General features: G+C 40.6%; 1 protein-coding gene across 2 annotated transcripts in view; it reads right to left on the bottom strand.

The window, feature by feature from the left end:
• Nucleotides 1–15994, bottom strand: part of PPP4R3A (protein phosphatase 4 regulatory subunit 3A) — a 77704-nt gene that overhangs the window by 10382 nt on the left and 51328 nt on the right. For both annotated transcript variants that reach the window (XM_019518654.1, XM_019518655.1), the window contains 7 exons: nucleotides 14597–14728; nucleotides 14387–14489; nucleotides 12494–12652; nucleotides 9685–9854; nucleotides 7254–7396; nucleotides 6464–6654; nucleotides 4894–5120 (listed from right to left, as the gene is read on the bottom strand). In XM_019518654.1, coding sequence (XP_019374199.1) covers nucleotides 4894–5120; nucleotides 6464–6654; nucleotides 7254–7396; nucleotides 9685–9854; nucleotides 12494–12652; nucleotides 14387–14489; nucleotides 14597–14728 — 1125 coding nt within the window. The remainder of the gene's footprint in view (nucleotides 1–4893; nucleotides 5121–6463; nucleotides 6655–7253; nucleotides 7397–9684; nucleotides 9855–12493; nucleotides 12653–14386; nucleotides 14490–14596; nucleotides 14729–15994) is intronic.

Below are 15994 nucleotides of genomic sequence, written 5' to 3'. Positions count from 1 at the left end.
AACATGCATTTTTACTATATTAACATTGTTTACAGTAATTTTTATACAAGTTTAATACCTTGTGTATATGTTATAGATAAAATAAGAACAAGTTAACGTTACTAAAAAGCTGAATTCCAATGTTATTTTAAACGGCTATTTATTAAAACACTGAAAATTTATGAAAATGTATTTACACCATGAAAAACGTACCTTATGCACAAATGCATAACAATTAAAACAATATACTGTAAGAAAGCCTTTTCCTATTACTAAGGACAACTTGGCAATATAAAACATCTACATACAATAGTATGAAGGACTGTGTGCATAACAGCAAAAAGAATTATCATCAGGGTAAAAAAAAGTCAGTAAGGATATGTTGGTAAAAATGAATTTTTGGATCTGACTTTTCACTCCTAACATAAGGAAAAAGCCAGTTTATACACATTAAAAACAAGCAAAACCACAGAAGAGGGGACAGTAACTTTTCAACAAATATCTGTCAATGAAAGCCAGTCTTGTTTTAGAGATGAATATAGGGCTGTGAGAAGCTTCAGCCCCAATTCAATTTGGTGGAGATTCAGCCTGATTCAGTGGCCGAATCTCCGAATCAAATCAGAAGACCCTTTAATCTCTCCAAATCGAAATCAGAACCTCTCTGAAACGATTTGAAGGACTGGGTGATTCGGACAGAGAGACAGCTTTAAATGTTTTTTCTACAAACCTCTAGGTAGCAGGCAGCTCGTGAGTGCTGCAATGGTGGGGCACATGGAGTGTCCCACAGAAGCACGGGGGGCTCCCCAGCGCACTCGGCAGCAGACCCAGAAGTGGACCAGAAGCACTTCTGGTCCACTTCCGGGCCACTGGGGAGCATGTTGGGGGCCCCCCTGCGCCCACCTGGCTCGGCAACTAGTGCCTCCTGGGTCTGGGGGGGCACCCAGGGTCCCTCCGTGGCTGACTGCCGAGCTGGAGGGGGCGGTGCTGGGGGCCCCCTGGTGGATGTGGAAGTGGACCAGAAGTACTTCTGGTCCACTTCCAGGTTTGCTGCCGAGCATATAGAGGCCCCCCCCCCCCCGAAATCCTGTGGGACACTCCATGCGCCCCAATATCGCAGCGTTCACAAGCCATGCTGGTACCTCGTGCTAGGTAGAAAAAACTTTTAAAGCTGTCTCTATGCCCGAATTGCTGATTTTCCGAATCAGCATTGAATCTTCAGATTTGAATTCAGTCAAATCAGATCAGGGACAGTGATCTGAATCAACAAACTGAAGCACTGTCCCTGATTTGTGCTGTATCATAATCAAATAGGGCCTGCTTTGCACACCCCTAGATGAATAATCCTCCTTAGAAGCACGGCTCCCCTCTCCTGTATGCCTCAGTGATCTAGGCAGCCGGAGAGGCAGAGGTGGACAACCTCCTTTATTCAAGTTTAGCAGAAGTCTTTCTAATCTGAGGAACCTCTAAGGAAGGAAGGTCCTGGAGGAGTGTCAGGTTTAACACGGTCCATCTAGATAGGGAAAGTAGCAGGTCAACAGAACTTGGGGAGAAAGGAAATGCCTCCATGCAGGGGTGGATTCAGGGGAGTGCAGGTCCACTGATACCTGCTTCACCCAAACTATAAAACCAAGTGCTCAGTATGGGCAGGGGCATTTCTATTCTATTTCTGCACAGTTCATTATAATCCACCTGATTCCTATTAATCTTTCTTCATTGTATAAGTGTTAACAACTAGGGCTGCGCGAAGCTTCGGGTGGTGATTCAATTCGGAGGGGACTGGGCCCGATCCAGCGGCTGAATCTCCGAATCGAATCAGGGGACCAATTTAAAGGTCCGAATCGCTTCAAAGCTCTTCAAACCTTCGGAAAAGATTTAGAGCGCTTTGATGATTCAGTCAGTCCCCGGTGGCTGCAGCAGGGAGCAGCAGCCAACTCCGAGCTGGTAAGTACTAGGGGCAGGGGAGGGGGGGCTGTGGGAGAGGAGCATGGGGAGACCTCTGCCAGTCCCCCCTGCTCCCCCAGCCCCCCAAGCTCCCCCATGGCTGCCCCTGCCTGTCCCAGCTCCCGGTACTTTAAAAAAAGTCCCGGTGCTCACTGGGGGTGGGAGGGGCAATCCCCGCTGCCCCTCACTGTCCCAGCATCCCCACAGGTGCCCTGCCCAAAAACCCAAAGAACCAAGAAAAGCCCCGAGACTCACTGCTCCTGCAGCGGCCTCAGGGGGCTTGTGGAAGAGCCCCCCCACGTGGTATGGAGCAGTGGGGATTGCCTCCCCACTGGCAGAATCAGTGAGTCTCAGGTTTTTTGCTTCCTCGTGGGGGGACTTATGCAGAGCCCCCCACGCAGCATGGGGCAGCAGGGATCGCCCCCACCCAGCAGCACCTGGTGAGTTGGGGCTTCCCGCTTCTCAAGTGCCAGGAGCTGGGGTGGGCGGGCGATGGGCCTGGTTTAGCTGATTCGGGACCGATTTGAATCACTGCCCCCCGAAGCCAATTCTGAAGCGAATACTAACCGCTTCACACAGGCCTATTAACAACCCTCTCTCCTTTTCAATGGTCTTGATGTTCCATTAATAAAGCTATCCTTTTAAATGCATTTTCCATATCTATTAGCCATTCCTGGTAATATCTCTCATTTCACAGCCCTGCAGGCTGCTTTTAGCTCTGTTTAAAACCTTAACTCAGTTGGGGTAATATTAACTCAGGTGAACAGTAACAGGCATGGAAATTGACAGTGAAGTACTGGATGCACTGTCAAGATGCTCAAGAAGGCTAGAAGATGCCTCCACATAAACAGAAAATTTACCCAAGAAAAAGAATTACATTCCACAGACGATGACCTGGTAAGAGGGCTCCAGGTCCTCGACCACCTGGGTAATAGCGATCATCGCTTGCTGGAATTCACCATCCAGCGCAGGGTGTCAGACCCTACAAGGAGAGGCTATGGGACCCTAACCTGTTCAGCCTCCGCAAGAGAAGGCTGAGAGGGGACCTGGTGGCAGTCTATAAACTCACTGGGGGGGACCACCAGGGTTTGGGAGAGACCTTGTTCCCCCTAGCGCCTCCCATGGTAACAAGGAATAACAGCCACAAGCTGTGAGAGAGTAGGTTTAGACTAGACATCTGAAGGCACTACTTCATAGTCAGGGCGGCTAGGATCTGGAACCAACTTCCAAGAAAAAAAAGTGCTGGTGGCTCCTACCCTGGGGGTCTTTAAGAGGAGGCTTGATGCCTACCTGGCTGGGGTCATTTGAGCCTGGTTTTTCTCTACTGCAGCCTGATGCAAAGTCCCTTCCAACCCTACTTCTATGAATCTATGAATCCATGCAGGCTTCCAGGTCCAGAGAGAATGACCTGCTATTTCCTTCCAAAGATGGGACAAAGCGTCTTCCCCCAGCCTCCAGAAGAATTTGGAAAAAAAGACTCATTTAGTTCTCATTCCAATCTGGCTTCCTTCTTTCACATATTTGTAAAGAAAAGGAAATTCAGACCCAAAGGAGTTAAAGCTACAATGATTCAGTTACAGCTGTAACTGGTGAAAGAAAAACTTCTGGCAAAAGAGAATCTGAAGTGAATAAAAAGCATCCATGAAGCAGAATCAATTTTCAAGCTTCTAAGAGAAGAGCCAGCTGCAAAGAAAATCCATGTGGCATTACAGAAAGTGAAGAATTTAACATAGTTGATTCCATTTTGTTGTACTGCATTAAAATGAAATCTATAAAGCCATAATTTCCCCCAATTTCAAAAGCCAAATAACAAAGTATAAAAAGTATTATTAAATGTAAATTAATAGAATAATAGTTTAATTAATTTAAAAATGTAGATTTGTAGGAGTTTAAATGTGCCTTTTGTGTATTTGTAAAGTTACTGGTGACCCTTTTTAGCATCTTTCCCAATAGTTCAGGAAGTTCCTTGCCAAAATGCCAACTGAAAAAAGGCAAGCTGAATTTCTTTCAGAGCGAGATTTAAAAAATGTGCGTGTGGTGGCTTGCAATGATGACACCTTCATGAGTATTTTGCCACGGTTAATTAATTCCTTTCATATATATAATAGCTGCAGCAATTGGACACCCATTATAAAACTACTACTGGGGACAAGAGGTGATAAACAGCAAAATTTAGCAAAATTATCATTAACAATTTCAAGTATAAATTATTTCTGCTCATGAAGTATCCCTACCAAATTCACTGAATGTAAACTGCTATATGTATTTCATAATTAAAGTCATGGCAAAAGCAAAACAGTGAATCAAATAAACACTTGATACTTAAATTTTTAAAACACTGGTCACAAATTCATATATACAGTCATAATTAAAAACTCAGTGTGTTTGTATCATCGTATTTACTCAAATCCAAGATGAGGTTTCCCTCTTCAGTCAGGAGAGGGGAAATACACGCCTCATCTTGGATTTCAGTATTAGTGTTCTGACTCTATCCAGGGGCAGGAGCAGGACCTGCTGGGATGCTGCGGCTGCTTGGAGCCATGGTGTCAGCAATGATGTGGAGCAGCAGTGCATGGTGGGATGGGACGACAGCAGTGAGGGTTGGGTTGGGGAGGAGTGGGGGGGAAGCAGCAGAGATGGGGAACAGGCAGGACTGGGCAAGTGTGTGGGGGAGCAAGATGGTGTTTCCCCCTCCCCATGTTTGGAGACAAATCTAAATGACAATACCCCAATAATTAGATTTTATAAACAGAAAATTATAAATTTGTTATAATTTTCCATTAATGGAATCTAATTATTGGGGGTTGCCTTTAATTCAACGAAAAAACTAAGGAAATACAAGGAAAAAACTAAAGACAAAAACAAAATAATTAGTCTTTAAGCTACTGGAACTCACTCAGGTTTATAGAGGTGGTTGAATTGGCTCCAACTCTGTTACAATGAAAGTTGCCCAAAAGGAAGCGCAAAAAGTACCTTAGTAGTAATAGCTGCCATCTGAGATGTGCTTTTAGAAACTGATCCGGGAGATCCTGGGGAACCCGGAGATCCTGGGGAACCTGGAGACCCAGGCAAGTTACTTGCAGATGACTGGCTCGTAAGGTTAGTTTTTGTACCACCAGAGAAGGATAGTTTGAAACTTGGGCTCTGACGACCTGAAAGATTAGTTTTCAGAAGGACTTCCTTTTCTTCACTCTCTTTCACTGGAAGAAAGAAATATGCTTTTAAATAATATATTTATTTGCACCAGAGTACTGCTGCGTGTTGAAAATAGAACATACAGTTATATGTCTAACTTAATTTACATTACGGTGGGCAGAGTGCAGTGATTTATTTAAGTATACTACTGTATTACCTAAGAGCTGTAGTCATGGATTACAGCTCAGTACAGGCAACCCCTGCTTAACGTGGTTTCAGTCAGTGTTATTTTGCTATAGTGCTCATTTAAAATTGATACCTCATTTCAGTGCGCACACAGCCATTTTTACTATAGCGCTCAGTGGAATCAGCGAGAAGGCAGGGTGGACACGGAGAAGCAGCTGTGGCAGTGGCAAGTGGGGGGGGGGGGGGCCGGGGGCCGGGGGGTGGGGGGGAGGGGGGGGGGGGGGGAGGGGGGGGGGGGGGGAGGGGGGGGGGGGGGGAGGGGGGGGGGGGGGGAGGGGGGGGGGGGGGGAGGGGGGGGGGGGGGGAGGGGGGGGGGGGGGGAGGGGGGGGGGGGGGGAGGGGGGGGGGGGGGGAGGGGGGGGGGGGGGGAGGGGGGGGGGGGGGGAGGGGGGGGGGGGGGGAGGGGGGGGGGGGGGGAGGGGGGGGGGGGGGGAGGGGGGGGGGGGGGGCCTGAGTGCAGGGGGATGGGGAGAAGTGGTGGCAAGTGTGGGGCCCACGCTGGGGCCAGGATCGGCAGGAGTGCCAGTGCCCAGTCTGGTATGTAGGGCTGAAGTGGCTGCAGGGTGGGTGGGGAGAGGCAGTGGTGGTGTGAAGTAATAAGTGGGGGTTGAGCATGAGTGCAGGGTCTGTACCAGTACCCGGGCTGGCAGAGGCCCAGGGCGGGGCAGCAGCTGCAAGAAGTGGCGGTAACCAATTATTTCTATTTACATTCATTCCTATGGGGAAATGGGTTTAGCTTAGCATGGTTCCGCTTAACACTCGTTTTCTCTGGAACCAATTAAGAATGCTAAGCAGGAGTTGCCCGTATACATATTCTATTAGTGGCATTACTTTAATGCACAAACAAGTTGATAAGGTATAATCTGAGCAAACAAAGTATATGACAACTCGATTAGTTGCCTAGTATTTCTCATTTTAGTGCTTTAAGAAAACCAAATTCATTCAGAACACAAATCTCCATACTTTTAAGCCTTTGCATATGATATGAAAAGGTTTTTTGGTCTGAATAAATAAGCTGCCAGTCTAGTTGTATAAGTACTAAAGGTGAATGTAATAATTTATATGAAAATATAGAAAAATCCAACAACTATGTTTTCTTAAAATGCAAATTAAGCCTTCCATTTAAACTAGACAATTAAATATTTTCCTTCCAGTCACTTACATTTTTTTCTTTCCATGAATTTACTTATAGGGTCCATAATATCATCATCATTTTTAGTTTTATCAGAGGGGGGTACCACTGCCTCTCCATCCTCCATATCATCTTCATCAGTGTTAAACCACATTTCCTCCTCATCTTCTAGAGTTCTTGCATCTCTCCGGTATCTGTGATTTCTCAAAATGGACCGCATGCTGTGGAACAAGTAGTTTTTAATGTTTGAAGCCCAACTACTATTGCAAGTCTACATAAGTTCAAGAATAAATCAACATGGCACATATTTTCATATCTAAATAAACAGACTGCATGTTTTCTTCCCTACACATATGCACCAAGGTAAAAATCCTAGGGTTTGTGTTTTACTTTTAATAAAATGCTCACATTATCTGGCATGAACCAGAATTCCTAAGATTGCAGATCTGGCACAAAGAGAGGTGTTACAAAATACCCTATATAGCAAAAGAAATCTGCTATAATCTTACTCCCTTGCTTCAGCATTCATTTGCAGATTTTCAAACTGAAATATTATTTGAGGACAATCTTTCATAATAACTATTGCAAATCTAAGTTTTTAAGCAAAAGAGGTTCAGTTACTAATAACCTCAGTTAGATAATCTGTGCAAGTATTTCTGCATTTATTACAGTCTGAAACCCCCCATCAAGTTTTAAGCAAACAGTTCTGGAAAACACTCTACCAATTAGATTATTCAGCAGTGCCCAAGTATCATACAGTAGCTATTAGAATTATTTTTACTTCCTACTAGAGCACAGAAACACTCACATCAATATTTACCTGTCAAGTTTTGGATTATCTTGTCTTTCCCTTTGCTGTTCAAATCGTAGTTTCAATCCTTTGAATGTTTGCACGTAATCTACATCTTCCAGTGCTTTCCAGTAATTCTCTATTACATGCGCAGTTAATGATTTTATATCTTCCTATAGGAAAGAAATGCAACCATAAACCAAGTGACTTAGTTCAAAAAGAAAAGGAAAAAAAATGTATGCATGCAAGTATTTTTTTTTAATACAACAGGAAAGGAAAAACAAGGAAGGTGTAATAGTCATAAAATGTCCTAAAAGTGATCTCGTACTAAGCTGCTCAGTTAACAAATATAGCAAATACATTTGTGGGTAAAATCTGGCACTTCAAAATAAATAATTCGATTGAAAGAGAGATGTAAGAGTAACAGTTTTGGATTTTTACAGTTTTTGAAATAAAAAATGGTAAAAAGTTTTCTACATAGCCATTGATCAAAAATACTGAAAGCAGCTCTAGACTTAAAACAACTGTACTGTAATTTACACAAACTTGTATATGAAGAGATCAATTTGTTTTTATCATAATAATATCAATGACTAAGGAAAAGGAGAAAAACAGATCAAAAAGCAAATAATTCATGATTTCTCTGTAATGTAATAAAAGGACATCCTCTCACACTAGTGCAGGTAGGAGGAGATGAAGGGGGAAAAAAACTTCTTTAAGTATTCCTATGTGGTGCTTCTCCCTGAGCAGGGCCATGATGCACATGAAAATGGAAGATGGTTTATTTCCCCACAGAATGAGGTCTGTGGCCAACTCCTAATTTCAGATTCTTGAAGGATTTGTAGGAAACTAGGATTATACAGGGGTAAGTGCTCTGGCTCTGGCACTCTCAAGCACCTTCTCCATTCAAACAAGGACTTTCACTAGCCTTAACCACCTAAGGCCTCATTTAAGTGACGAAGAGGCTCTCTTCAAAGAATTAATAAAGCCCTCAATATGTTACATTTCTCAAGTAACCTTCAAAACACAGGAGCGGGGGGGGTGGGAAATAATGCACGTCCCCATTAGAGTAGTAGGACTGGAATGATATTGTAGCCTTGATAGTCCAGGAAATATACAAGCCAGGGTTTTTTAGTGATATCTTTTACTGGACCCACTGTAGAGTTGGGAAAGACGTTAGACACACTTTCAGGGAAAAAGTTCAATTGAAGATGTGAACTTGGTTCCTGAGAGCTTATCTAAACTGCACCCCCACCCCCCCTATGAAGTTGGTCCAAAAAAAAGATATCACCAAGAATACCCTAGCATCTCCCCACCTCCCCCCATTCAACAGCAACCTACCCACTCAGTAGCCTTTTTCCCATGCAAATTTTAAATCTACTTAGTCTGGGTGAAGACAGTAGTGAGGGAAAAGTGCCATGGAGGAAGATGATCAATCCCTTCTGTGTGTTAAGAGACTCCTGCATGATAAAATCTTGGGAATACTACATTTATATTGTCTCCTATGGTTCAGTGGTAGACTGCGTGCCTGCCATGTGGGAGACCTGGGTTCGATTTCTGGGATGCTCGTACAACTATGGCTATAGAGGCTCCAAACATCTGGATCCAGTCTGGCCTTTGGATTCTGTCTCAGTGGACTAAAGGGGAAGACAGGTGGTCTGGGCAGCCTCTACTCCTCTAAACCCCTACCTAGGCAAGTGTGTCAAAGGTCTGGATGACCTCTTGTGCATACACCATGATCTGGAAGGATCAGTGTTGTCAAACCAAACCACTATACTTCTGACAGAATTACCTCTCTGCTCTGTAAGTATTTCCATATTTCACAGAATTCAGTCAGTCTAGAGCTGGGGTGCAAAACACATACTTTACTGACAGATCTGCAAGGTACATATAGTGGGCTACAAACAGCGAAATCCTTACAGTGCAAGTAGAAAAGTGAACCATAAAGGCAGGCCTATGTGCAGATTACTGTTAATTTAACTTGCTATTTGCTTTGAAAATTCTTTTTAGTTTTTATGTTTAGGGAACAACAAATAGTTTAATAAAGAATTATGAGTGGACCATCAGGGTGGTCTCTCAAGCAATAATGACTTAGTATATCCCTTTAAGTCATTTCAAATTAAGTTCCTACTTCAATATTTATTCCAATCCAGAATTAGTTTATACAATAGATTTCAATAAGGACAGTATTTTCAAATCTGGGAACAATGAATGCAATTTCAACGTTGTATAACCATTACCATTTATCTCTGAATGAAATGCCCTTCCAGAACAGTCATTCTGGACAAGAAACTTAACATCAATTTCAGATTTATTTTGGTTACATCATTATAATCATCTTATTTAAACATTACCAGAATTAGACACCAATAACTGCATCTGTCTCAAAATTAAAATCTAAACTCCTAAACTATATGATGTATTATAAAATCAACATTGTCAAAGATATAATAGTACTCACCACTCTAATAAATTCAAACATCTCTATTATGGCAGAATTCATCAGATTATAGCGGGATCCATTGTTGAGAAATGCTTTGACCACAGGTTCAAACAAAAAACTTTTCATTATGTATCGGTTGTAGAATTCATCCTTCAACCCAATTATCTTTCTCTTAAAACGAAGGGCACCTAAAACCAGGCAAGCGGTTGTTGAAAGTTACAATTATTTTTATAGACAGAATTAAAAATTAACCAAACAGCAGTTATTTCACATGAAATATACATAAGGAAGTTTGGTTTTTTAAAATCAATAAATTGTATACTTTTGCATACTATTGATACAACATGTATCAATAGGTTAAAAAGGTTCTTAAAAGTACAAATTGAGTGTGTAACGACCTGCTACACCATCAAAAAATCCTTCAAGTAAGCCTTGATCATCCTTTTTTTAAATGAACTGTAACACTAACCTAAGCACGATGCTAGCATGTTAACTGTTAAAACACTGAAACAACTCAGGGTTTCAAAGAAAAATCATTTCACAATTGCAAGATTCATTGCCAGTAATCACCATTGGACTCAAACTGTCATTTTTCCCCTCCTTCTAATCATTTCTATTTTTTCAAAGAAACAACTTGAATATGTTTAATTGATTTTGTCTACAAAGTAAAGTCATCAACATTAAATAGGAAATGTTTTTTCTGACTGAAAAAATGCTGAAACTTGATCTATTTATATCCCCTTTGAAGCCTGCCTTTGAGGCTTTTGTTGTGGTGTTCCAAAGCTCCTATAAGCTTTTGAGCTCTCAAAGCACCTTACTTTTGCACATCTAAGAACAGGCTACTTTTCCTCCACTGGTCTATGAAAGTACTCCAAGTGGATAAGCTGTACGCATGTGAAATACGATTACTGAAGGATCCTAATTCTACCAAAATCATACATGATCTTTAAGGCTAGGGACAGAAGTTACACATAAACTAGTATAAGTGATCAGAAATCAGTTCAAATTTGTACCACAACAGAAGCTCAGTGCACATAAACTACTTTCAAAATGGCTGAAACCGGTTTAAGATAAAGCTGGAAGGATGTTGCATCAGACTTAACTGATTTAGGTTAAATCAGTCTACTGAACTTCTGTCCCAGATCCCCTCCAGATTCAAATCAACTCTGTCCCCAGCATCCCAGCATGCGTTGCACCTCTCCCATAAACTTCCCCCTCACAGGTGGGCAACCTAGCCCTTGCCTAAGCTGTCTGCTCCAGCTGAGCAAGGTGTGCTCTAGCACCCCCTTGCTTCTGGCTTGAGCCACTGCAGGCATATGGCTGCATTTCTGGAATTGAAAGTGAATGTCTGTTCACTTGCTTATCAGTTTAGTCTATGCAGCTTAGACTAACCTGAAAAGATTAAATCAATTCAGTCTTGGGCTTTCCAACAGTCACTTAGCCTAAGTGAAAAAACACTTTAAACTACAAGTTACTTCTCTTCCCATTTCCAACTGTTAGTTGTGAATATGAAGAAAGACAGACAAACTTTTTGGAAAGGTAGAAGGAACTGCTCAACTAGTTGCTCAGGTCTTCAAAGACCTGTTCTTTAAGACCTTCTGACTATTAGTTTTGACACAGAAGTGCACTGTTTTATTAGCAAGTAAAAAAACCAAACAAAACCTGATATTTACTTCTAAAAGTTCTTTCTTTCCAAAATTAAGTAATATCACAAGCACAGTAAATAGTTCTTGATCTACAGCCTGTGATTCTCAACAAGGGTACCATGACACCCTGGAGTGTCCTGAGACCCTTTCAAGGATTCTGTGGGGTACCATGCAATGGTAGCACTGTTAGGTGTGCAAGCATGATTCACAAGATAAAAGCCAGAGATTTAAAAAAAGGAATCCATAGTTTTTAAGAGCATTATGACCTGTTGTGGGCTGAGTCCTTTGCTACAGAAGGCTGCAAATTGGTTTATAATAGGGCTCTCTCAGGAAATAAATTAATTAATTTAATACATAACTCAGGACTGTTCAAACTTTGGGGCAGCCCCTGGTCTGCACACTGTGCAGACAGGCCCCTGGGATTCCACCCCTCCAACTGTGCGAGGTTGACCACCATTGTTCAGCTCTTCCTAATCTCCAAGGCCCTCCCTGACTGCAGGCCAGAGAAAGGTGGTTGCAGGGGCTCAGTCTGCGGGCTGCCAGTTGGACAGTCCTGAAATAAGTCACAGAGCTGGAAGGGACCTTAAAGGTCAGTTAATCCAACCTTGCACAAATACAGAATGGTCTATTCCTATAAGCAACCATCTGGGGTAGTACTCAGCCCTTTTCCTGAAAACCTAAAATGAAGGCGATTCCTCAGTTTCTCTAGGTATTTAATTCCATTGTCCTATTCTTCCCGGGGTATAAAGTTTTTTGAGGTTTAATCTAAATCTGGTTTGATAAGATTAAAAACCATTTCTTTGATGACCTGCCCTCTGTGGCAAGGAAAAACATCCCCCCCCCCCACTTCTTCATAACAGCCTACTGAATATTTGAAAACTGCTATGTTCTCCTTTCATTTATTTTTCCCTAAGCATATCTTATTCTCTCAACTTTTCCTCATATGACGTGCATTCGAAAAAAAAAAAAAAAAGGCTAAGTTTCAGCAACCCCCCCGATAAATACAAAATTGTTTGGTAATTCTAAATGACACAGCCACAGGTTGGTATGAGAAATAAAGGATACAGTTATGAAGATGGAGCTTCTGTACTGAAGTTTATGGTTATGTAAAGGTACATATTTTCCAACAAAATACCACTATTACAAATAACACTCATCACACAAACAAGTTAAAAACTTACATAATGCCAAGAAAGCGTGCTTTGAGGCCATAAGAACTAATACTCGTCGCAGGATATCTTTGTTAATAATGTAGTTCTTTATATGATATGTATGATGTTCTACACAGAAAGTTAGCAATTCCAATATTAATGCCAACAGCTGTGCTGTCTGAAAATCATCTACAAATAAAAAATATATTTATTAACAAGAACATAATTTAAAAAATGTTTAGGGCCCTATTTTCAAATACTAAATCTAAATTTGCAGGTACAGTCACAAAGTTGGATCTTTAAATCTCACTGTAAACTGTTATACTAGTTTTGGGTAGAAAGCTGGAATCTACATCTAGCCCTTAAAAAAAACAATCAAACAAACAAACAAAAAACAAACTAAAAACCCCATACAAAAGTCTACCAGTGACCTGATAATATCTACCTTAAAAATGTTAGTCTGCTATATCAAGAAACCCTTCTATACTGCACATGCTTATACCAACATGAGTTTTTTGCCACTATAACATTGGTCTGATGAACAAAAAGCTATACTAGCAAGAGCACAGTTGTAACTGCCCTTATACAAGGGGGTCTGCCTACTTAGATGTGTCTTAAAACAGGGTTGGCCAATCTGCTACACAAGTGTTGTAAGTGGCACATGCAGTCTGTGTGTGGGGCATACAGCAGATCAGGAAGGTGGCAAACAGCACAGCAGCAGATAAGGCAGGAAGCTGAAGGGAAAGCAGGAGATTGGGCAGGGAGTACAGAGAATGGAGCAGAAGGCAGAAAGGCAGATCAGACAGAGGAAGGCGGTCAGAGTGGTACCCAGGGAGGGTGCAGGGCTAATTTTTGTCATGCCTAAGAAAAAGGCCTGTCTCCACCATCTTAAAATATCATCCTGGACATCATCTTAGATCATGTCTACTCTAAAAATTTGTCAGTATATTATTCTTATTAAAAGACGTAAAACGGATTTAAAAGACATTAGCTGTTTTAGGAATCTAAAATACAACAATCACACTATATTAGGGGTGTCAAACTTATGGGTTGTGGGCTGGAACTAGCCTATAGAACTATGTTGTGTGGCCTGTTGGGCTGGCAGTGGGAAAGGGAATTTGGGGATGGGGCAAGCAGGGGTGGGACCTGACAACTAACTCTGGGACACCGAGCTCCACTGGACAAGAATTCAGCCTGTGAAGAGCCCCATGATCCAGATGTGGCCCGTGGGGCAGGGGGAGTTTAACATCCCTGCACAAGATTAAAGATGAAGCTATTGGAAAGCTACTAACGTTAAACAATAGGTAAAGGACACGATGAAAACAATGGAAAATTTAAAAACTTTCAGTCAGATTTGTTTGGTTTTTTTTTTTTTTTAATGTAACATTAGCTGTTTTGAAAATATTGCTGAGGTGTAAGCTATTACAACACAGTGTTTTTGGGAGTAACAAAATTTGACTTCAAACTCCCCTTAAAGTTGGCTAATATTCAAGATCTTAACTTGCTTGGCAATTACTCTAGAAAGTTTCAGGGTATGATTAAGGACTGCTTATTGGGACAAATTTTGGATCCTCTATAATTATATATATGTCCTGACAATAAAAGTATTTAAGCACCTGCACAATTTTATGTACCATAAAAAGTTGACCTGATTACTCGTGTACTAAAAGTTACATAGATGCTTTAAGGGCTTTGCTAGATGAAAATTGGAACAATAATGTTGTGTTCACCTCATAAGAGACTTCTGTCTTTTATGCATTGTAAACAATGAATCAACGTTTTAGTTCAAATCAGACACTGCATGATCAAAATAAATATATTTTGGATGATTAGAGTTTCATACACCCTTTAATAAAGTAGTCAGCATTAAATTCTGACATTCAGTAGGCTTCAACAGGACAGCCAAACTTTGCTGGGTCTCACCTTTGCTAGGCTTATCTTCGGTAGTATTAGCCAGTAAGGGGGCTGTGAGAACATGCATACAGTGTTTGTAGAAGAAACCCAGAAACTCTGTCTTCTCCGTTTTCTACAGAATGAAAAAATACTTTAATATTAAAGCCAGCGTTTCTAACATACATTACCATGAGTGTTTAACATTTCAAGAAACCAGCCATAACTGAATTTAGAACTCACATTGGCAGTCGCTAACATATTTTCTGGATCAACTAGAGTTCGAAGTAGACCCATGAGCTGGACTGCCCCCCCGAGTTCTGGATCCGTGTCACAGATCATATGTTCTATGATGAGATTAATGAGTAAAATATCCTAGTAAGGAAGACAGAGGCAAAAAACATATAATTTATAACTAAGAAAAATGAAAGTCCCTTTAAAGGGGAAATCAGTCAAATTTGGCCAAAATTAAAAATGGTGTAAAAAATAAAAATATTACACAATGCAGTACTAATACAACCAAATCCTTAAAATACATTTTTGAAACTTCCAGTGAAATATGACTATTTGTATGCCTAATATTACTGCTTTAACCATGGAGAAGCTTTCAGAGCAAATACAAAGTTGGCTAATGAAAATTTATAAAAACAAGAAAAAGATTTGAAGAAAAAACTTGACACACATAGTGAGAAGGCAGGTGCTTCAAATTCTAAATATATATGCATAAGGGTTTTTTTGTTTGTTTTTTTATTAATTAGAGGATTTAACTTGTTATTGCTAAAAGAAAATCCCTAGTCCTACAAGTGCACACACGGCTTTAAAAACATGAACGCATGTGATGACTGGCATGTAAATTTACTCAAAAACATGTGCTTTTGCAAAAAAGGGATCAAAAAACAATTTTCCATTCTTATATAATTCTTGTGTACATGCACAAGCAATTACCAGCATTAGTGGAGTGATCTGGAAACTGACACTTCTCTCAAATTGTTATAGCACCCTGATTCTACAAGTCACTTACATACATGCAAAACAAAGCAGGTCAGTAGTCAACTAAAGGAAAAAAGTATACTTAAGTAAAATTAAGAACAGGCAGGAATAGGATCAAGTCTTTAATTTATATGTTACTTTCCATATTTGAAACAGACTTTGCTGCAAAGTGAAGTTTTTTTCTTAAAACAAGACAACTTTTTAAAAGCAATTTGAAACACTAAATATTTCTACAAAGGTGGTCATATCTGACCTTAAAAATACTATTGTAATCGGATCCTAAAACAGTAATTCAGAAGCTGAACAGAGATATGTAATTAAAAAGGCAAGGCAGTTTCTTTCTTTCTCTATAGATTTTAAGAAATTGGACTTAAAAACAATATAGAAGTTTAAAAAATGACAGGTATACAAAGCAGCTAATCATTTACCAAACATATCATCCAGCATATTAAACAAATTTGGAATTTAAAAAGGTAGGGTTTTTTTATCTTTGCATTTCCTTTGCCAATGCTGTTCCCTGTTGTTCTTTCCTAAATTATTTTATTGTAGCCTGAATTATATCTGTGTCCAGAATACTGTACTGGTTAACTAACAATCGATGAATATTGTATCTTATTTACATTTAAAAAGTTCCTGTTTATTATATATAAA

Source organism: Gavialis gangeticus, unplaced genomic scaffold, assembly GCF_001723915.1.
Source record: "Gavialis gangeticus isolate Ggan-Ray unplaced genomic scaffold, GavGan_comp1, whole genome shotgun sequence".
Classification (NCBI taxonomy): domain Eukaryota; kingdom Metazoa; phylum Chordata; order Crocodylia; family Gavialidae; genus Gavialis; species Gavialis gangeticus.
This window is presented reverse-complemented; position numbering and strand designations above follow the sequence as displayed.